The sequence below is a fragment of the Ovis aries genome, chromosome 4, assembly GCF_016772045.2.
Source record: "Ovis aries strain OAR_USU_Benz2616 breed Rambouillet chromosome 4, ARS-UI_Ramb_v3.0, whole genome shotgun sequence".
NCBI classification, from domain to species: Eukaryota; Metazoa; Chordata; class Mammalia; order Artiodactyla; family Bovidae; genus Ovis; species Ovis aries.
The window spans coordinates 16,881,134-16,904,895 of NC_056057.1; the positions used below are offsets into that span (position 1 = coordinate 16,881,134).

Below are 23,762 nucleotides of genomic sequence, written 5' to 3' on the forward strand. Positions count from 1 at the left end.
ACCACATAATTATCTCAGTAGAGTCAGAGAAAGCATTTGCCAAGCTCCAGTATTTATTCATGGTAAAAAAAAAAAATCTCTAAATAAACCAGGAATAAGAGAATTTTCTCTGCCTGATAAAGACCATTTCTGAAAAGCCTACAGACAACATTATATTCAGTGGTGAAAGCTAGAATGCTTTCCTCCTAAGATAAGGTAGTGATGTCCACAGTCACCTTGTCACCGCTTCTCTTAGTGTGGTACAGGAAGTTCTAGTCAGGCAGAAAAAGTGAATAAAAGCCATTGGGGAGTGGCAAAACTGTCTTTATTCCTGGATGTATGATCCTATATGTAGAAATTCCTAGGGAACATACAAATATATAAATTACTAGAACTAATACAAGTTCAGCAGGAAAAGAAACATCAACATACAGAAATCAAGTGTTTGTCTAGGTATCAGATGTGAACAATCCTCAAATCAGAAAATAATTTATTATAGTTGAATCAAATATATTAAAATATTTAGGAAGAAATATAATAGAAGCAGTTCAAAATTTATGCACTGAAAACAAAACTGTTGGACAAAGTTTTTAAAAATTTAAATAACTAGGAAGACTGTTCATGGATTGGAAAACTCTATTATCATTAAGATGGCAATTCTCCTCAAAGTGATTCAGTGTAATCCCTGTTTTTTCCTAGGGTTTTTGTTAAAAATTGACAAGATGATCCTAAAATGTATGTGGAAATAAAAAGGACCTAGAATGGCAAAAGTAATTTTGAAAACAAGGAAAATTTTGGAGAACTACTTCTTATATAATGTCACTACTTCTTATAAATCTATATTAATGAATTTGGCAAAATACTAGCATAAAGAAAAAATAAAGATGATTCAAAATGGTGAACCCAAGGATAAATCCTTATATTTTATGGTCAGTTTTTAGCAGAGCTGCCAACACAACTTAGTTGAAAAGGACAGTGTTTCTAACAACTGGTACTAGAATAATTACATATCCATAGCAGTCCCACTTCTGGGCATATATCCAGAGAACAACATGATCTGATAGGATACATGTACCCTAATGTTCACTGCAGAGCTGTTTATAATAGCCACATGGAATCAACCTAAACATCCATTGACAGAGGAATGGATAAAGACGTGCTATGTGTGTGTACACACACACACGCACACACACACAATGGAATATTACTCAGCCATTTACAAGAATGAAATAGTGCCACTTGCAGCAACATGGATGGACCTAGAGATTGTCATACAGAGTGAAGAAACTCAGAGAAATATTGTATGGTATGGCTCATATATGGAATCTAAAAAGAAATGATACAGACGAACTTATTTGCAAAATAGAAAAAGATTCACAGACTTGAAGAATGAGCTTATGATTGCAGGAGGGAAGGATAGAGGAAGGGATAGTTAGGGATGACATGCACACACTGTTACATTTTAAATGGATAGCCAGCACAGGCCTACTGTATAGTGCATGGAACTCTGCTCGGTGTTACGTGGCAGCCTGGACGTGAAGGGAGATTGGGGGAGACTGGATCCATGAGTCCATTTGCTGAGTCCCTTTGCTGTTCACTTGAAACTATCACAAAATTGTTTGTTATACAAACAATACAAAATTAAAAGTTAACAAAAAAGAAACTTAGATCCTTGACACTCACCATAGAGGAAAATGAACTCAAAATGGATCACAGTCCTGAATATAAGCTCCAAAATTTTAGATCTTCTAGAACACCTTGGATTAGGCAAGACATTCTTAGATACAGTACCAGTAGTAAGGCCATAAAAGAAAAAAAATTGAACTTCATTTAAATGAACATTTACACTACATGACTAAAAGGATGAAAAGACCAGACAGAAATATCTGATATAGGACTTATATCCAGAATATATAAAGAACTCTTAAAAATCAGTAAGACAGCCCATTAAAAAAAGGGTAAGATACTTTGATAGAAATTTCTCATCAAAGATGTATGGATGGTAAATGACCACATGAAAAGGTATTCAACATCATTTGACATTAGGCAAACATAGATTTAAACCTCAGGATACAACTACACACTACTACAGTGACTAATTTAAATGACAGATAGCACCAAGTGTTGGCAAGAATGAAGAGGATCCGGGACCCTAAACATTGTTGGGAAAATAAAATGTTACAGCCATCTTTGGAAAACAGTTGGACAGTTTCCCTAAAATAGATAATCAGAGAGACTTCCCTGGTGGTCCAGTGGTTAAGAAAGTGCCCGCCAGTGTAGGGGACACAGGTTCAGTCCCTGGTCCAAAGGGATCTCATGTTCAGCAACTGAGCCTGTGCGCCACAGTGTTGGGCCTGTGCTCTAGAGCCCATGAGCCACAATTGCTGAGCCTGTGTGCTGCAACTACCGAAGCAGCTCATGTGCCTAGAACCTGTGCTCCACATCAAGAGACGCCTCCGCAACGAGAAGCCTGTGTACTGCAACAAACAGTAGCCACCACTCGCTGCAACTGGAGAGAAGCCTGCCCGGCAACAAAGAATCTGTGCGGCCAAAAATGAATAAATATAAAGTTAATCAGAAATTTAGCATATAGCCTAGCAATTCTATTTCTGGGACTCTATAAATAGAATCCTGAAAATACCTGTCTATATTGAAACATTTACACAAACACTATAGCAGAATTACTTGTACTATTATAACTAAAAACTAAAAAAAAAAATGAAAATAGCCATTGATTGGTAAATGGATAAAGAAAATGTCATATATGTATGCAATACCAGACTGTTCAGCAATAAAAAGGAACACTGTGATGAATCCTGATACATGCTACAGTGGGAGTGAGCTTCAAAAACATTTTACTGAGTCAAGAGTCAGCACATTTTGTTTTTCTATGGAAAGCCAGATAGTAAATATTTTATGGTGTGTGGGTCACAGAGCCTCTGTTGCAGCTATTCAGCGCCACTGCCATAGTGTGGAAGCAGCCATAGCCAGCATGGAGTATGGTTATGTTCAGCATGGTTATGTTCCAATAAATCTTACTTACAAAAACACGTGGCATACTAGATTTGGCCTGCAGACTGTAGCTTGCCACTCCCTGCTAAGTGAAAGAAGCCAGATGAATAAGATTACATATTATATGGTTTCATTTATATTGAAATGCCAGAAAGGGCAAATCTATAGAGGAAATAAAGCCCATTAGTGGTTGCATGTGGCTGGGACTAGGGTGGAGGCGGTGGTGATTGGCTATAAATAGACTCAAAGCAAATATGGGGGGTGATGAAAAAGTGCTAAAAATTGATTCGTGATTACTTTGTACAATTCTACAAAGTGATTACAACTTATTTAATTTTACCCTTACAATGGATGAAGTTAAGGCAATGTAAATTATACTTCAGTAAAGATGAAAAAAAAAAAAGGAATAGACATAAAAGACTAGTAGGCTTTTCATTGTATATTCATAGTAGATTTTATGTAACTGAGCCTGGAAACTGAGTATATGGGTAAAGACTAAATAAAATATTAAGAATAGTTACAAAGATGACAAAACTGGAATCTGAGGGAACTATGAAAGCCAAAACTATTAATGTTATTGAAACAGTAATATTTTTAAAAGTACATGCTACTAAAATTCATTGTGTTTTGTTTTAAATAACTTAGACCTGCTTCCTTGTCATGGCATAAATTCAGCTATATCACATCCATTCTTCCTGAGTCAGAGATATGCTCCCCACCTCAGATAATCTGCATCTGGGTTTCTGCCTTAAATGTCAGTGAAAGCACCTGTATAGTCTACTTCTGCTTTGCTCCAAGCTTATAAGACTACAATGTGAAAAATGTTCAAAGAAATACCTAAGTATATTTAGGCTACATTTAAGACAATAGAACCCCCTGCCGACCATGAATAGAAGGGAAATCCTTAATGATGAGTAGATGCTGATGTTATCTGACTCACAGAAATCTGAATCGTGTTGGCTAGGTTTCTGTGAGTTGAGCCAAATTTAAGAAACTGTAGATTACTACACATTTTAAGGAGATGGGAATACCAGACCATTTTACCTGTCTCCTGAGAAACCTGTATGCAGGTCAAGAAGCAACCGTTAGAACCCTGGATGGAACAACTGATGGGTTCAAGATTGAGAAAGGAGTATGACAGGGCTGTCTGCTGTCACCCTGTTTGTTTAATCTGTATGCTGAGCACGTCGTGAACAAAATGCCGAGCTGGATGAGTTACAAGCTGCAATCAAGATAGGTGGGAGAAACATAAACCACCTCAGACGCATGGATGACGCCACCTTAATGGCAGAAAGCAAAGAACAACTAAAGAGCCTCTTGATAAGGGTGAAGGAAGAGAGTGAAAGAGCTGGCTTAAAACTAAATATTAAAAAAAAAAAAAACTAATATCATGACTTCCAGCCCTATTACTTCATGGCAAATAGAGGGGGAAAAGGTGGAAGTAGTGACAGACTTCCTCTTCTTGGGCTCAAAAAGCACTGCAGATGGTGACTGCAGCCATGAAATCAGAAGACATTTGCTTCTTGGCAGGAAAGCATGATAAACCTAGACAGTGTGTTTAAAAGCAGAGACATTACTCTGCCGACAGAGGCCTTTGGTCTTCCCAGTGGTCACATGTAGTTGTGACAGCTGGACCGTAAAGAAGGAAGAGTGCCGAAGAACTGATGCCTTCAAATGATGGTGCTGGAGAAGACTCCTGAGCGTTGCTTGGACAGTGAGGAGATCAAACCAGTCAATCTTAAGGGAAATCAACCCTGAGTACTCATTGGAAGGACTGATGCTGAAGCTGAAACTCTAGTGGTCATCTGAGGCAAACTGCTGACTCATTGGAAAAGTCCCTGATGGTGGAAAAGATTGAGGGCAGGAGACTAGGGTAGGCGTCAGAGGATGAAATGGCTGGATGGCACCACCAATGCAATGAACATGAATTTGGGCAAACTTCAGGAGATCGCAAGGGACAGGGAGGCCTGGCGTTCTGCAGTCCATGGGGTCACAAAGAGTCGGACATGACTGGGCGACTGAACAACAACAACAACAACAACAACAACAACACCTTTTAAGAGGGTAAAATGTGTCTTGCAAATGGGAGATTGGAACTGGGCTGTATGCTTAAAGCAGGGAACTAGGACCATGTGTCTAAACAGTAAAACTAGATCTGAAATAATTTCACCTGACACTGTTGGTGTTCTTGTGTAAAAAGAACATCTGTAAAAAAAATGGAAATAGTAACCATATGCTATGTGTGGATATGGTGTCTGGAATAGAGCTGTACTCATGTAGGGGCAAAGCCCCAATCTTCCTGATTTAAGTCTTGCTCTGAAGCTATGCACCTTTGAAACACCATAGTCCTGAGCAACCATGAAATAATGTGGCAATAAAGCAGATTCTTTATCAGTTGAACTATGAGCAAGACAGACAGTAAAACGTTTACAAAGGATAAAACTCCCACATACAGAGAACTTGCAAGTAAGTGTTTTATGGTATGTAAGGAAATGTATTGCTCTAAGAGAGAGTGGATACATTAAATAGGGTATATCTGGGAAAATAACACAATCCCCAAAAATAACTTAGAATATTTAAGAATTTCAAATGAAACAGTAACTCACAATGAAAACAGAAGTAAGTAAGAATAGGCAGAATGATAAAGGGTCCTTTCCAAGGCTTATTGGTGAAGCTGAAAAGTTGGTGAAACTGAAAGTAAACTCTTCAGTGGATTAAGTTGACATAGCAGAATTGAGAATTAGTGAATCAAAAGTCTCAAATGAGAAAGTTTGAATGAGCAAATCATCTAGAATATAAAATAAAAAGATAGAAATTGACAGTTTGAATGTCTATCATTAAAAAATCTATGAACAATAAATGCTGGACAGTATATAGAGGAGACGAAAGATGCTCTTGTGTGTGCTATTGGTGGGAATGTGAATTGGTACAGCCACTATGGAAAACAGTATGGAGGTTCCATAAAAAACTAAAAATAGAGCTACCATATGACTCAACAGCCCCACTCCTGGGCATATATCCAGAAAAAACAAAAACTCTAATTCAAAAAGATACATGCACCCATATGTTCATAGGAGCACTAGATAAAGATTTACTCAGCCATAAAAAAGAATGAAGTCATGCCATTTACAGCAACAGGGACGGACCTCAAGATTATCATACTAAGTGAAGTGAGTCAGAAGGAGATACCATATGATGTCACTCATATGTGGACTCTAACATAAGATACAAATGAACTTACTTACAAAACGGAAGCAAACTCACAGACATGGAAAACAAACTTATGGTTACCAAAGGAGAAAGAGACTAGGTGGGGGAGATAAATTAAGAGTTTGGGATTAGCGGGTACAAGTGATTATATATGAAGTAGATACCAACAAGGACCTACTGTATAGCAGAGGAAGCTGTATTCAATATCCTGTAGTAGACCATAATGGAAAAACATATGAAAAAGAATAGATAGATCTACAGCTTAACACTTTGTTATATACCAGAAACTAATACCACATTGTAAATCAATTATACTTCAATAAAAAATAATTTTTAAAAAGATAGAGGTTAAAAATATGAAAGAGAAGTTAAGAAACATGGAAAACAGACTGAGTAAGGAGTCTCCAAAGGAAAGAATAGTAGGTATCAGGGAAGAGGTATTTCTTAAAGTTTGACAATATGCTGAATTTGGAGAGTGAGGTGGGTCTTTAGATTGAAAAAGCCCACCAATGCCTTGGAGGCTAAACAAAACAAAAATCTCCACTTTTAGGTCTGGTGGGTTGTAGATCAAGCACACACACACATACTCATTCTTGCAATTAGAAAAAAGCAGATTACCTATGAAAAAACTAGGAATCAGATTATCAACTCATTTATCAGAACCTGTAATTGATAGCCGTGTACAGAGTAGTGATGGGTTGTGTCGCATAACCTGTATAGTCGATTTACAATGTTGTGTTAGTTTCTGCCATACAGCAAAGTGAATGTTATACATATACATATATCTACCCATTTCCAGATTGTTTTCCCATATCGTTCCTTACAGAATATTGAGAAGAGTTCCCTGTGCTATTGGGCACGTCCTTACTAGTTATCTATTTTATATAGTAGTGTGTGTATGTCAATCCCAGTCTTCCAATTTATCCCCCTCACCCCACTTTCTCCCCTGGTAACCGTGTTTGTTTTCTACATCTGTGACTCTATTTCTATTTTTATGGTACTTGATTTGTATACATTTAATAGAGGTAAAAGAGAAAAAAGGTAAATTTTAAAGATATTTTTTAGCATACATTATCAGCCTGTAGGGACACTGTATTTGTTCATAGATTAGCATCAAATGAATAAGATTGTATGCTAAAAATTGTGTAAAAGCATGTAGAATTTTAAAAGAAACAGTAGGTAAAATCTACTTTTTAAAGAGCTTAATTACATATTAGGAAAGGCAACTAAGGCTTTAAGGGATAATAAAAGGACTTTATATTAACTCTCACTGTCCTTTATTTGGTGAGAGAAGTTCAGTGCAAAACTAGAAGCTCTTACACTCCTGTGATTTCTGTAAATGAGCATGCATTCCAGTCTCTCGTAAAGCCTCCTCATTTCATGGTTGTGGTCGCTCCTCTTCTAGCTGGGGCATACTACCACTGAGTGGCTTCCTGGGGGAAGGGAACCTGAAAGCGCCTTTGTCTTTTTTGCTCACCTTTGTCCTAACTCCATAGCTACTGTGTCTGAGCCTCTGGAGTTGGAGCTTAAGGGAGAGGTGGAGTGGTAGTGGTAGTGTTGTGTTGGTTGCTCAGTCGTGTCTGACTCTGTGACACCATGAACTGTAGGTCTCCAGCCTCCTCTATCCATGGAATTCTCCAGGCAAGAATATTGGAGTGGGTAGCCATGCCCTCCTGCAGGGGATCTTCCTGACCCAGGGATCAAACCTATGTCTCCTGCTCTAAAGCTTCCCTGGTGGTTCAGATGGTAAGAATCTGCCTTCTCCAATGGGGAGATAAAGGGAACAGAAATGTTCCTGCTTGCTGGTACTGTTATAAGGTACCTTTCTATTGCCTGGTCTTGACAGATTTTTGAAACTGACTTTCTTTTGAAATTTCTTGGGTTCTTTGGACATCCCTTGTTGCTGCATCTCTTTCCTACGGTTCTATCTTACTTTCTCCAAAGATTCTAGAATTCTAGAAATAATGTTCGGTTTCTCCAGTGTTGAGCTCTGTTTATCCTTTAGGGTAGCCCTCCTAGGTAGAACCTAAGCCAGCCCTCCACTGGGACTCTCACTTTCAAATTTCCCAGATGGTTACTGAGAAACTCGCACATTTAAAAAATCTGGTTACTATCTGGGAGTTGAGGCTGACTCTGATGCAACAGTAAATCTCCATCATCCTCACTCAGGATTATCGGTATCAGGAGTGGGAGTCAGATTCCAGTCTGTCATGTCCTTTTATCTGTGAGGAACAGTCAGTCTTCCCAAGATGTTCCATTAAAACTCCTTTCTCTTCATTTGAGGCAGAAGAGGAAATACACTGGTTCACATCTTGGATTTTATTTTTTCTATTGATAGCCTAATACGTTAGCCTTTTACTAGTTCATGGACACTAGCAGAAGCCATGAGGCTCATGGTTTAGAGACAGTGGACTTTATTATTCACAGCATAGCAAGTAATAAGACTATTATTTGCATTCGTCCCTGTAAACCCCAGTGGGGTAGATGGAGAGGGTCTAAATGGATGCCTGCACAAATAATAGATCACATTACAGGAGAGAAACAGAACTTGGAGAATCCACTGTTTTTACATTAATAGTAAGGAGTAAGTAAACCTACTCTTTATCCCAGAGGGTGATGTTCCCAGACCGAATATAAATAATATGACTATATCGTTGTTTTGGCTCTTTTACATTGTTTCTGATTTTGATAAAGATAAATTTAAAAAGTGAGTATTTTTAAGTTCTTCAGTGGATATAAGAAAAAAATCATAGGTTGCTTCTTTATCTCATCAATAAGCTCTGTTATTACTTGGGATAGTTTTACTCTAAGTGAAATGATTAGGGACATTTCTTGTTTCTGATCCAGTAGTAATTAACACATATTGTTGGGGTCTTTCTTTTTTCAGTAAGAAAAATAAAAGTTTCCTCATAATCATTACTAAGAGTATAACTGCCCTAATGTTCTGTTAACTTTTGCTATTTAAAAAGAATTGCTTTATCATACCATACTAGGGGAAAATAATTGCAGTAATATTTTCTCTGGACCTAAAAGACAACATTCTGAAGAATTTTTATTTAATTATGTGGTAAAACCTTAAAAGTACAAATACTCATCCAGTAAATTCTGAGTTCACATTAAATTGAATTGTAAAGATGTCATATTTTCATTATTTAAAATTGGACCAGTAAGAATGGTATTTAGGGTCATCAAACTGCTTATTGAAAAAGAAATGTATCAGTAAGTTAGTATGTAGTCAGTTAATTGCCACATCAAACTTTTGTTCATCTTTACTGCAATTTCACATCTTGCAATATCTCCAACATTAAGAAAGGAAGTTACTTTGCGAAGTGGTTGAGATTATGAGCCAATACATAGTGAGGTATTAGTGGTTATTTGTGAACATTAATGTAGTACTACTCTCAGCAGCACTGGTAGCTAATAGAAAGAGGTTATGAAATAAAGGCTAAAGGACTGGGTCTGCTGTTTATTAGTTGTGTTACCTTGGGAAAGATACTTTACTTTTTAAAGGGCTTCCTCATCTGTAAAATAGTTACAGTATATCTGTGCAATCTAGTTGTTTTATGAACTTTTTTCTCAATGTTAGTCTGATATTATTGTCAGCATTCCTCTATTGACAATTATACCTTATTGGTAAATAAATTTCTGTATCAAAAACTGAAGTGTCCCAAAGGTAGCTGTATCTGTGGAGATAAATCTATATGGAAACATCTGTTTCTTTGACTGAGGTGGGGGTGTGAGTCTGTACATGGGCATGCATGTGTACTGGTGATGTGTGTGCAGGTGACAGCTCCCTATTCATGTGTGTGTGCTTACACACCTGTGTGTTCTTTATATGTGCAGTTTGTACACACATATGCCTGTGTGTGTGCATTTGGGTATCAGAGGACTGAACAGTGCAGTCCGACTGTAGTCCACCGGGCTCCTCTGTCCATGGAATTCTCCGGGCAAGAATACTGGAGTGGGTTGTCATTCCCTTCTCCCTTCCAGAGTATCTTCCTGACCCAGGGATCCAACCTGGGTCTCCTGCATGAAGGCAGATTCTTTACCATCTGAGCTACCAGGGAAGCCCCAGTTATTTCATTAGCATTTTTCTTTTGGAAAATGAAAGAAAAAAGGAAAACAGCATGACTTGCTCATATTTATGTTAAGTTTTAAATTTTATTTTAGTGTTACAGCAGGTACGTTGCATTTTAAATTCCTTTGAGCACTGACAAAGGATATAGTATGTAAACTCTGTTTCATACTGCAGAACCTTTCTTTTGAGACATTGGTCTTTGTAAGCACTCAAGTTTGTCACGTATTCTCTCTTGTCACATAAAAGGGAATAACAGCTTGAGATTGATAACTTCTCAAACTGTATTTTCAGGAAAATTTGTTGGATTAATATCTTTAGTAATTGTTTTTGGTCTTTTAACAGCTCAGCTGTTGTCATTCGTATGTTTTCCTATTTATATGTCTGTCTGTCTTTTTGTAAGATTCTTTCTCTCCTTGTGAGTTACTAATTTGGTTCTCTAGGCAGTATAGAATAGTGATTAAGAGAGCAAACTCTGGAATTCCACTTCCTTAAGTTCATGTACTTGTTTCACCACTTAACTGTGTGGCTTTCAACAAACTAACCTTCCCGCCCCTCAGTTTCCTCACCTAATAAGTGAGGATAATAATAGCATTTATCTCATGTTTCTATTGAGAAATGAATGAGAACAAAATAGAAAATATTTCATTTTATAACAATATAAATATGAGTGGCAAAGTGCCATTTTCCTGGTGTTAATCTAGCTCTCATCTCGTTTTTTCCTTCGGGTCTTGCTTCCGTTCCTATTGCATCTACTTAGTCTGTTTAAGATTTCTCAGTTCCCTGCCTACTATAGAGTAGAATTCATTTGAGAAATATCACCCTCTGTCCCTTCCTTTTCAGTACCTGAGGCAAAAATAATCGACTAGTATTTTGAGGCTTAGAGTTCAGGGTTTTTTTTTTGTTTGTTTGTTTTTTAAGTGTTAACAATATGGGAGAAACTATCAGGACAAAAATTACAAATAAACAAGAGTGATATGACCAGGTTTCCAAAAATGTACAGTAAAACGTGTTCCTAGTTCTTAGATTTTAAGTGGGACCAGTCTCTGATTTTTCTTTATCTAATTCCACAAATATTTTAGTCATTTCTTAGTGAATATTTATGATAATTCTTCTCCCTACAGTTATTATTTCTTCTTTGTGACCTCGGGGTACTTATGCCCTATCTTTTTAAAATGTCAGAGTACATGTGCTTAAGATCCCTTTCATGTTTAGAGAATGCTCCTCTCTCCTTCCCTCTTAATTTTTTTTTAAGTTTTATTGAGGTATAATTGACATATAACATCATACAAGCTTACGGTATATGCAGCATAATAATTTGATATATGTATATATTGTAAAGTGACTACCACAAGAAGGTTAGTAAACATATCCATCACGTCATAATTTTATGATTTTTGTATGTGTAAGATAGGAATTTTTAAGCTCTATTCTCATAGCAACTGTCAAATATACAATAGACTGTTATTAACCACAGTCACTATGCTATCCATTACACCCCCCAAATTTACTCATCTTATAACTGGATGCTTGTACACTTTGACCATTCTCACCCATTTTCTGCCCCTGGCAACCAGCAAGCTGTTCTCTGAGTTGTTTTTTTTGTTTGTTTGTTTATTTTCAGATTCCATATATGAGTGAGCTCATACAGTATTTAACTTTATCTGACTTATTTCACTTAGTATAATATCCTCAAGGTCCATTCTTAATTTTGTGCTTAAGCATTGCTAATGACTATTTAGAAACACAAGTAAGATTCATCTATAGTTTAAGAAATCCAGTTGGTATAACTCAGGGTTCCCTTTATAAAGGAAGGTTGTATGCAGGAGTTTCACTGTAGTAACCAGGGTGAGTAGACTCACTGAAGTGAGAACCAAGAGCTTTGGGTGATACATTGGAACGTGAGATTGACTAGAGAGGGTGCCTTAGGCAGGAGGGGGTGTATGACTAGATCGGACAGTACAACTCCCTAAGCCCCTTCCTGGGCTTCTCTGGTAGCTTAGATGGTAAAGAATCTGCCTGCAGTGCAGGAGACTTGGGTTCAGTCCCTGGGTCGGGATGATCCCCTAGAGAAGGGAATGGCAGCCCACTCCAGTATTTGTGCCTGGAGAATTCCATGGACAGAAGAGCCTGGTGGGCTACAGTCTATGGGGTCACAAATAGTTGGACACAACTGAGTAACTAACACACACATCGGCCCCTTCCTCCCAGAGATACCTTTGTGTCTACTGGTACTGAGGTTAGGGAGAAGAGATGGCTTTGGATAACCATGGGCTCTTGAGCATCCAAGGGAGAAGAGAAGAATTCTAAGTGAAAGTATGGAAGGCAAGAATATTTGCAGTTGTTATATACATAAGCCACTCTTCTGAATGTCATGTAAGGAAACATGGGAATCTCTTATATTCTGAAGCAAAGGAAGATTTATTATACCCTGCTTTCATTCTACATGGTTCCTGAGTAAGAGTCGTAATGTTTTGATTATATATCTAGTAAGATGGGCTTTCCTTTTGCTCTAATCTCTAATTTGTAAACAAAAGCATAACAATGTTATAATCCAGAGATAAACAGTATTATGTGGAAACTATAAGACTGCATAGTATAAGTTGGTATTCCTAGCAAAGTAGGGTGTGTATCATTATGTTAAAGAATGGTATGTTAAAGAACAAAAACTTCTGGTTTATTATGATATCTCAAAGCCCTTTAAAAAGAGACTGATTAGGATTGATCAGTTTTCAGATTTTTTTTTAAAGATTATTTTAAAAATGAAAAAGTACACACTGCTTTGATTAATCTGTAAGCATTATGGGCTCTTCTCTACAAGCTCTTTAAAACGCCAGTTTTGAAACACCACTGCTGCTAAGTCACTTCAGTCGTGTCCGACTCTGTGCGACCCCATAGACGGCAGCCCACCAGGCTCCCCCATCCCTGGGATTCTCTAGGCAAGAACACTGGAGTGGATTGCCATTTCCTTCTCCAAAGTATGAAAGTGAAAAGTGAAAGTGAAGTTGCTCAGTCATGTCTGACTCTTTGCGACCCCATGGATTGCAGCCCACCAGGCTCCTGCATCCACGGGATTTTCCAGGCAAGAGTACTGGAGTGGGGTGCCATTGCCTTCTCCGTGAAACACCACTAAAACATCATTAATACTCAGAAAACACTTAATTTTATACCTCTGTCCTAATTAAATAACTTGTACAATTTGAAATTGTATTTATCTTTTATCATAGTCTGGCTTGGTTTATAATGATTACCAACTAATTTTGATTCCTTTTCTCATGAAAATTAATATTCTCTAGAAGAAAATGATGTCACTTCAACAGAGAGCAAGGAACACAAATGTTAACATAATCTCATTTGTATATCTTTGTAAGGAAATTGTATGTGATGTCCTTAAAGCTACAAAGAGTTTCAAAACACTAGAGGAGACTAAGGATCTTACTTAAAAGGAAAAATATAGATTTTCTTTTAGGTTCTCTATTTTCTTCCATGCTGCTTCTTTTCTGTTTGCCACAGGTAAAAATAAATTTTCCCAGCAACCCATATGCTTTTCCCCTTGAACATTTATAGGCTTTAATAGCAACTGTCTATTTTGCTTTTTATTGCCATGGTTATTCAAGGTAAGCATTTTGCTAACATGTCTTTGAGAAAATCAATATATTTTACAGACTTGACTTTGTATTGGCACTTTGCCTTATAAGTAACATAAAATTGGGCTCATTGTAAGTGTTCAAGGAGTACCTACTAATTGATTCATGTCATCATCTACAAGGAAAATATTAAGTAACTTGCCCCAAATTGCTAATGATTCCCTTTGAAAATGCTCAGGTATATTTGCCTTCTGGTCTGGCACAGTTTAAGACGATTGTATAGCACCTAAAATATATTAATAGTTTGATGAATTCCAAGCCATATTATAGAAATGACTTTTCTCTTAAGCCTTGGAGTATTACTATTCCATTTAGGAAAATACCTAAGTTATATTTGTCTTTAAATGTATGTCACTACTGCCAAGTGTCTGTCAGTGAATAAGTGGATAAAGAAGATGTGGCGTATATATTCAGCAATGAGGAAGAGGGAAATCCTGCCTTTTGTAAACAATATAGATGAACCTTGAGGGCATTATGCTAAGTGAAGTAAATCGGTTAGAGAAAGACAAATATTGAATGGTATCACTGCTTTGTGATACCAGAGAAGAAAAGCCAAACTCAAAGAAACTGAGGGTTGAGTGGTGGTTCCTGGGTAAAGGAAACGGGGAGTAGCCACAGGGTGCACACTTTCAGTTACAAGATGGATGAGTTCTGGGGAATCTAAAGTATAGGATTTTGATTCTAGGTAGTAATAGTGTTATTACTTCAAAGCTGCTAAGAGAATAAATCTCAAATTATGTAATGGAGTAGAGCTGTCATGCTATAGTAGCATCATTCTGCAGTATACAATAACATCAAATCAACATGTTGCACACCTTAATTTACACAATGTTATATGTCACTTATATCTCAATAAAGCTGGAAAATAAAAATTTTGTGACTAAAGTAATATATAGTAAGATGGTAAATACAAGTAACTAATGCTAAATGCCATAAGGATTTACACCATGGGATTTTTTTTTTTTATGTTCAGAAATTAGTATACCAGATCAATTTTGTTTATATAAGATGGGAACTTAGAAACTAATGTGATCCCTATATATTAAGAGATTGGGTTTGACTTTAATCAGCAGGCATATGAAATACTACTTTTACCCCTTAGAAAAAATGCTTAGAAGGGAAGATATCTCTGGTGTTACAAAGGTAAAATATGAAATAATCTGGGGAAATTTAGTCTATGTATTAACCAACAACACTATTTAAATTGTATAAGTGAAGCATTTGTAGCACATATTTCTTGTTTTCAGTGGTTTCAACTATTAAAAATTAGAGAATAAATCATTGTAATGAAATATCTCTTCTTGAAATCTTTGATAAAATTTTTATTTTTTAATATCCAAACTTAAAAAAATAAATGCTTAAAGCTTGGTATTCACTTTTGTTCTCTTCTTCCTTCTCTTTCCCTCTCCCCAAAGCAGATTGCCAAACTGAGGCAGCAACTACAGCGTAGTAAACAGAGTAGTCGGCACAGTAAGGAGAAAGATCGTCAGTCACCTCTCCATGGCAACCATATAGCAATCAGTCACACTCAGGTAGGCTAACAGCTCGTCCAGATTGGAATAATTCCTTTCAAAGGGTTCATTGTAAGGAAGACTCCATCCTTTTAGGATAAAAAATTAATGTATATCTCTAGCTTGATTAAATTACAGTGTTTTTTATAAAAAAAATGTTTTTGTTTTAGCCATATGTATAATCTTTTAATAACAGACAGAGTATAATGGTCTCAAGGATGATTGGTAGTGTCCTGGACAGAAATCCTAGCTCATTCACTGACTAAGCAACTCTGGGCATTTTCTTATTTAATCTTCTAATAGTACCTTAACCCATTTATCTCTGGTCACTTTGTATATTTTACTCCACTTTACTTATGAAGAAACTGAGAATTAGTGTTTTTGTCCCCCCACCCTACCAAACTTGTACTGATACATCCTATGGAGCAAAATTTAGGAAATGATATTCTAAATTTACTTACAAATATTAATGTAAATTTTAGTAAATCAAATATAGTAATATAGCAGAGGCAGCCCAAGTTGCATATCAAAAAATTTTTTAATTAGGGGTTTTTCACAAATGTAAGGATGGTTCAGCATTAGGAAATGCATTGTTAGTTCATTGCATTAGAAAGTCAAAGCAGATGCTGAATAACACTTGATTAAAACTCAGTATCCATATGTGATAAAAACTTATTTTAAAATAGGATACTTCCTAATGTAACTACCTGCAAATGTGGTGAGATCCTAACAGTAAAATACTGAAAGTATTTCTGTTAAAAATAAAAGTTAAGTCATAGATGTCTGTAATTATTGATGTTATTTGCTAGTAGTTTAGAGGTTCTAGACAGAGCAGTAAGAAAAAGGAATCTTATCACTATTTGTGATATTGTTGTATATTTAGAAAATTAAAGTGAATTTGTTGAACTACTAAAACTAATGATAGGATGAAATGGAAAATACTGGCAATACCAAGTATTGATGAGGATGTGAAATAATCAGAACAGCTACACATTGCTGGTGGGAACACAAAATGGTACAGCTACTTTGGTAAGAAGTTTGGCATTTTCTGAAGAAGTTAACATACACTGACCATACAGCTCAGGAATTCTACTGTTTGGTATCTGTTCATGAGAAATAAAACATAATGTCTACACAGAGACATCTATATCAATGTTCATGGCAGCAGCATTTATAAAACTCAAAACATGGAAAGCAGCAAATATCCATAAACTGGTGAATAGATAAACAGCACTTCATACATCCATACAGTGTAATACTATTCAGCAGTAAAAAGAAGGAACTGATGGTATTTATGACAACTTGGCTGAATCTCAGAACATCATGCCAGTTAAAAAAGTCAGAAGCAAAAGGCTACATTACCGTACATCTTCAAAAAGGCAAAATGTTGCCTTTTAGAAAAGTATTAGAAAAGCTGACTGTAGAAAAGCCATAGAGACATTTTTTTGGACGATAGAAGTTTCTAAAATGTGATTATACTGATAATTGGATGACTGTATACAAAGCTCAAAGAATTACATACTTAAAATGGGAGGATTTTACTGTATGCCAGTTATACTTCATCAGAGCTGTAAAACATTGCAGACATTTCAAGAGAAAATTCACATATGCCTTCCTTTTTTTCTTCTTAATCTGCTAGAATTAATATACCATTCATTCTTATTTGTTATTTAGAGCACCTTTGCTGTATATCTATTGACTTACTGATTAACAAGAAAAGATTTATACACTTGTTCCCAATTTACATTGATTTTTTTTTTGCATTGTGGTTATCTAAAAATAATTATCTTGCTATACATACTGAAATACTTATAGATGAAATATGAAGGCTAGAATGTGTGTTAATACTCCAGGAACAAAAGCAAGTGGATGTTTAGATGAAGTAAGATTAGAAAATGTTAATAAGTTTTGGAGCTGGATTATGTACATCTATTAGGTATTCTGTTAATTATGATTATAATTTCTCACAATAAAAAGATTGAGAACTTAATAAATGGATAAAAAATAAACACATAAAAAACTATTATTTTCTCCTGTACTGGTAAAGGTAAAATACTGTTCCTTCTACTTATAACATTCCTGACACCAAAGGTGTGGGGTTTTTTCCACACCAACTAATGAATTATCCAACTCTTTAGACACCAACCAGGCATCCTACAATTCAGTTATAACACTGACTATCTGGAGTTAGCATTGACCCCACAGATTAAGAACTCCACCCCATGAAATTGCCCCTGGTCAGATGCCAGTTGAAAGTTCCAGGTCATCATCTGTACTTTTGACCTACCAGTAATAAAGAAGGGATTCTGACAACCCTGTCCTCAGGTTCAGTAACTTGCTGTAAGGGCTCAAAATACTCAGAGAAGTACATTTACTTGTTTGTTACAAAGGATATAACGGATCCATACAGATGAACAAATTTGGAAAACTCAGCAGTGGCCACAGGACTGGAACAGGGCAATGCCGAAGAATAAACTTCCACACACTTGCACTCACCTCACATGCTAGCAAAGTAATGCTCAAAATTCTCCAAGCTAGGCTCCAACAGTATGTGAACCGAGAATTCCCACATGTTCAAGCTGGATTTAGAAAAGGCAGAGGAACCAGAGATCAAATTGCCAACATGCACTGGATCACAGAAAAAGCAAGAGAATTCCAGAAAAAAACATCTACTTCTGCTTCACTGACTACGCTAAAGACTTTGACCCTGTAGATCACAACAAACTGTGGAAAATTCTGCAAGAGAGGGAATATCAGACCTTAGGAGCCTGGTCTGATACCTGCCTGTGGTCACCTTGCCTGCCTCCTGCAGAACCTGTATGCATGTCAAGAAGCAGCAGTTAGAACTGGACATGGAACAATGGACTGGTTCCACGTTGGGAAAGGAGAACGACAAGGCTGTATATTGTCACCTGCTTATTTAACTTATATGCAGAGTACATCATGCAAAATGCCAGGCTGGATGAAACACAAGCTGGAATCAAGATTGTAAGGGGAAATATCAGTAACTTCAGATATGCAGATGACGCCACCCTTATGGCAGAAAGTGAAGAGGAACTAAAAGCCTCTTGATGAAAGTGAAAGTGAAGAGTGAAAAAGTTGGCTTAAAGCTCAACATTCAGAAAACAAAAATCATGGCATCCGGTCCCATCACTTCATGGCAAATAGACGGGGAAAAAGTGGAAATAGTGACAAAGTTTATTTTCTTGGGTTTCAAAATCACTGCAGATGGGGACTGCGCCATGAAATTAAAAGATGCTTGCTCCTTGGAAGAAAAGCTATGAAATACCTAGACGGCGTATTAAAGAGCAGAAGCATTAGTTTGCCAACAAAGGTCCCTCTAGTCAAAGGTATGGTTTTTCCAGTAGTCATGTATGGATGTGAGAGTTGGACCATAAAGAAGGCTGAGCGCCAAAGAATTGATGCTTTTGAACCGTGGTTTTGGAGAAGACTCTTGAGAGTCCCCTTGACTGCAAGATCAAACCAGTCAATCCTAAAGGAAATCAATCCTCAATATTCATTGGAAGGATTGATGCTGAAGCTCCAGTCCTTTGGCCCAGGATGCAAAGAGCCAACTCATTAGAAAAGACCCTGATGCTGGGAAAGATTGAAGTCAGGAGGAGAAGGGGACAGAGGATAAGACTGTTGGATGACATCACCGACTCAAAGGACATGAGTTTGAGCAAGCTCCAGGAGATGGTGAAGGACAGGGGAGCCTGCCGTGCTGCAGTCCATGGCATTGCAAAGAGTCAGACATGACCGAGTGACTGAACAACAAAATAAACAGCAGGATGAGGAGGTTCACAGGGCAAAGTCTGGCGGTAACTCAAATGTAAGAATTTCTGCTGGCATGGAGTTGATGTGCGCCGCCCTCGTGATACATGGATATATGTTCACCAACCTGAAAACTGTCTGACCCACAGTGCTGGGATTTTTGGAGGCTTCATCACATAGGCATGCTCCCTCTCCTCTCACCAGAGGTGGGACTGGAAGTTCCAAGCTTCTAGTCATAGGTTCTTTTTAGAGACCAGCACCCCATTCTGAACCTATTCAGGAACCCACTAAGAGTCACCTCATTAGAATGAAAGACTCTTGCTCCCATCACTTAGGAAATCCCAAGGGGTTTAGGAGCTATCTGTCAGGATCAGTGTCAGAAACCAAATTTCTGAACGAAAGATGCTCCTAATGCCTTCATCCCTCAGGAAATTACAAGAATTCAGGAACATTGTGTCAGGAACTGGGGTGGAAACCAAATAGCATGTTAGTATATATCTGGTGAAAAATATAAAATGCCTAGAATTAACCTTAAAAGAAATATGCAAACCTTATTGAGGATATGAAATATACAATAGAGATAAATGGGAAGGCATTCATACATGGGAGGACTCAGCATTTTTCAAATAGTCATTTGCCCAAAATTAATGTACGAATTGAGTTCCAATGGAACTGCAAAATGAATTGTTTTATTACTTTAAAAGTTATTTCCAGTGTTAATGTGGAAAAGTAATGTCAGTTAAAAACAAAATTTGAAAAGGCTTTCCCTACTGGATACCAGAATGCAAAATGTAATTGTTGTAAAATTACAGCAGTTAAAGTGGACCTCTGAATAGAGATTGTCAGATAATACTTTCAGTTCAGTTCAGTCGCTCAGTCATGTCTGACTCGTTGTGACCCCATGAATCGCAGCACACCAGGCCTCCCTGTTCATCACCAACTCCCAGAGTTCACTCAGACTCGCATCCATCAAGTCAGTGATGCCGTCCAGCCATCTCATCCTCTGTCGTCCCCTTCTCCTCCTGCCCCCAATCCCTCCCAGCATCAGAGTCTTTTCCAATGAGTCAACTCTTTGCATGAGGTGGCCAAAGTACTGGAGTTTCAACTTCAGCATCATTCCTTCCAAAGAAATCCCAGGGCTGATCTCCTTCAGAATGGACTGGTTGGATCTCCTTGCAGTCCAAGGGACTCTCAAGAGTCTTCTCCGACACCACAGTTCAAAAGCATCAATTCTTCAGCACTCAGCTTTCCTCACAGTCCAACTCTCTCATCCATACATGACCACTGGAAAAACCATAGCCTTGACTAGACGGACCTTTGTTGGCCAAGTAATGTCTCTGCTTTTCAATATGCTATCTAGGTTGGTCATAACTTTTCTTCCAAGGAGTAAGGGTCTTTTAATTTCATGGCTGCAGTCACCATCTGCAACGATTTTGGAGCCCCAAAAGTCTGACACTGTTTCCACTATTTCCCCATCTATTTCCCATGAAGTGATGGGACCAGATGCCATGATCTTTGTTTTCTGAATGTTGAGCTTTAAGCCAACTTTTTCACTCTCCACTTTCACTTTCCTCAAGAGGCTTTTTAGTTCCTCTTCACTTTCTGCCGCAAGGGTGGTGTCATCTGCATATCTGAGGTTATTGATATTTCTCCCGGCAATCTTGATTCCAGCTTGTGCTTCTTCCAGCCCAGTGTTTCTCATGATGTAGTCTGCATCACGATGGTGTGATCACTCACTTAGAGCCAGACATCCTGGAATGTGAAGTCAAGTGGGCCTTAGGAAGCATCACTATGAACAAAGCTAGTGGAGGTGATGGAATTCCAGTGGAGCTATTTCAAATCCTGAAAGATGATGCTGTGAAAGTGCGACACTCAATATGCCAGCAAATTTGGAAAACTCAACAGTGGCCACAGGACTGGAAAAGGTCAGTTTTCCTTCCAATGCCAAAGAAAGGCAATGCCAAAGAATGCTCAAACTACCGCACAATTGCACTCCTCTCACACGCTAGTAAAGTAATGCTCAAAATTCTCCAAGCCAGGCTTCAGCTATACGTGAACTGTGAACTTCCAGATGTTCAAGCTGGTTTTAGAAAAGGCAGAGGAACCAGAGATCAAATTTCCAAAATCTGCTGGATCATCAAAAAAGCAAGAGAGTGCCAGTAAAACATCTATTTCTGCTTTATTGACTATGCCAAAGCCTTTGACTATGTGGATCACAATCAACTGTGGAAAATTCTGAAAGAGATGGGAATACCAGAGCACCTGACCTGCCTCTTGAGAAACCTATATGCAGGTTAGGAAGCAACAGTTGGAACTGGACATGGAACAGACTGGCTCCAAATAGGAAAAGGAGTATGTCAAGGCTATATATTGTCATTCTGCCAATTTAACTTATATGCAGAGTACATCATGAGAAATGCTGGATAATACTTAAAGGAAATAAAATATAGAATCCAAAGAGAAATGTTGGGGCAGTTTTATTACCATGTGGGAAAAAATACTGCTTCATAACATACAGAAAAATAAATCATGATAGGTTAAATATTTAAATATGAAAAACCATAAAGGTACTGGAAGAAAGATATTTCGTACTAAAGCAAACAGCAAATGGATGACAAAGAGTTACAACTTCAGTATGAAAAAAACTCATACGTTAATACGAGACAAAGGACATTCGCAGGCAGCAATTCACAAATGGCAAGAGCATAGCATGTGTGTGGGAAATATTCATTTAATCAGTGCCTAGCTGTCTACTTCATTGTGAATCATATGTATCAGCTTTAACCATTCAGATTAAGGTACAGATCATATTATTTTTCTTTTTTCCTTGTTCATCTTAATGTTTTTAATTTCCTTTGTGTTCTTTAAGTTCCTTGAGAATCAACAGGCTTGACTTCCACTTTATGGTACCTCCCACAAGACAGCTATGAGGGGTATTAATTTTTGACAAGTCCTCCAAAGGACTTTTGAAAACAGCCTTAAAGCTGTTAAGTGAGTGTTATAGAACTTATCATGATATTGTTGCCATACTAATTAGTAATCCAAAAGGTTTTCTTAAATTCTGGATAAAGTAGAAACGAAAAATACTAGATGGGGATTGTCACAGTGTGGGGAACAAATCGTTTAAACACACACACATAAGCATAGAGCAGAATTGAAGAGTCACATGATACATTCATTTTACATGATTTCAGCTGTGCTTTTTCAGTAAAATCAGAAAAACGAATTAAAAAACAGTACAGAGGGTTCTGTCTGATATTCTGCTGAAAAAATGTATACAGTTACAATTATAGCTTTACACTTCCATAAAAGATTATTTTGACTCTGTAATTTTGACCTTACTTCTTACTTTGGAACCTAAATTGCTGTTTGTGTACCTGAATTTATATTGTATTTGAAATGTCAAAATAACTACTCACTGAGTTTCTGTTTTAAGATTTACCTTGCTCTTTAGTTCATAATTTCTTCATCCACAAATAATTCGATACCACCTTACCTTGTGTTTTGTAGGCTACTGGATCAAGATCAGTCCCTATGCCGCTGTCAAATATATCTGTGCCAAAATCATCTGTTTCACGTGTGCCCTGCAATGTAGAAGGAATAAGTCCCGAATTAGAAAAGGTATTCATTAAAGAAAATAATGGGAAGGAGGACGTGTCCAAGGTAAGGGTATATGGGATGTTTGAATCCCTTTTTTCTTTAACACTGTGAAGTATCTCAGTCTTTTTTGTTACAGCTTTATTAGATATAATTCACATACCATACAATTTACCCATTAAAAGTGTACAGTGGTTTTTGCATGTTCACAGTTATGCAGTCAATACCACAATCAACTTTACAGCTTTTTCATCACCCCCAAAAGAAACTCCGTACTTTTTAGCGGTCATCTCTTCCTTTTCCCCCAGTGAGACAACCACTCATGTACTCGGTCTGTGAATTGGCCTGTTCTGGATATTTCATGTAGATGTAGTCATGCAATACAGGGCCCTTGTATCAGGCCTTTCTCACTCAGATTAAGGTTTTTAAGGCTGAAGTAAGGTTCGTTTATAGTGTAGCATGTATCTGTACTTTATTCCTTTTTACTGCCGAATAGTATTCACTCATACAGATTTTATTATCCAGTCATTAATTGATGAATATTTGCATTATTTCTACTTTTTGTCTGTTAAAAATAATGCTGCCGTGAAAAAAACTTCGTATACAAGTTTTTGGGTGAACATGACATTTTCATTTCTCTTGAGTATATACCTAGAAGTGGAATTGCTAGTATGGTAACTCTTTGATTAACCTTTTGAGAAACTGCCAGATTGTTTTCCAAAGTAGCCACTCTGTATCTTTACATACCCACCAGCAGTGTATGTAAGTTCCGATTTCTCCATCTTCAGCAACACTTGTAATTACCTTTTTTATTATAGCCATTCTGATGGGTGTGAAGTGGTACCTCATTATGGTGTTGACTACTATATATCTTCTTTGGAAAACTGTCTATTTAGATTATTTGCCTCATTTCAAAATTAGGCTGTCTTTTTACTATTGAAATGTAAAAGGTCTAAA

At 37.2% G+C, this 23,762-nt stretch overlaps 1 protein-coding gene across 2 annotated transcripts in view; it reads left to right on the forward strand.

Moving 5' to 3' along the window:
- Window positions 1–23,762, forward strand: part of GLCCI1 (glucocorticoid induced 1) — a 110,182-nt gene that overhangs the window by 64,182 nt on the left and 22,238 nt on the right. The window contains exons 4-5 of one of the 2 annotated variants that reach the window (XM_027968481.2): window positions 15,339–15,455; window positions 22,719–22,871. In XM_027968481.2, the coding sequence (XP_027824282.1) occupies window positions 15,339–15,455; window positions 22,719–22,871 (270 nt within the window). The remainder of the gene's footprint in view (window positions 1–15,338; window positions 15,456–22,718; window positions 22,872–23,762) is intronic. The other variant, XM_060414510.1, reaches the window with a different exon arrangement.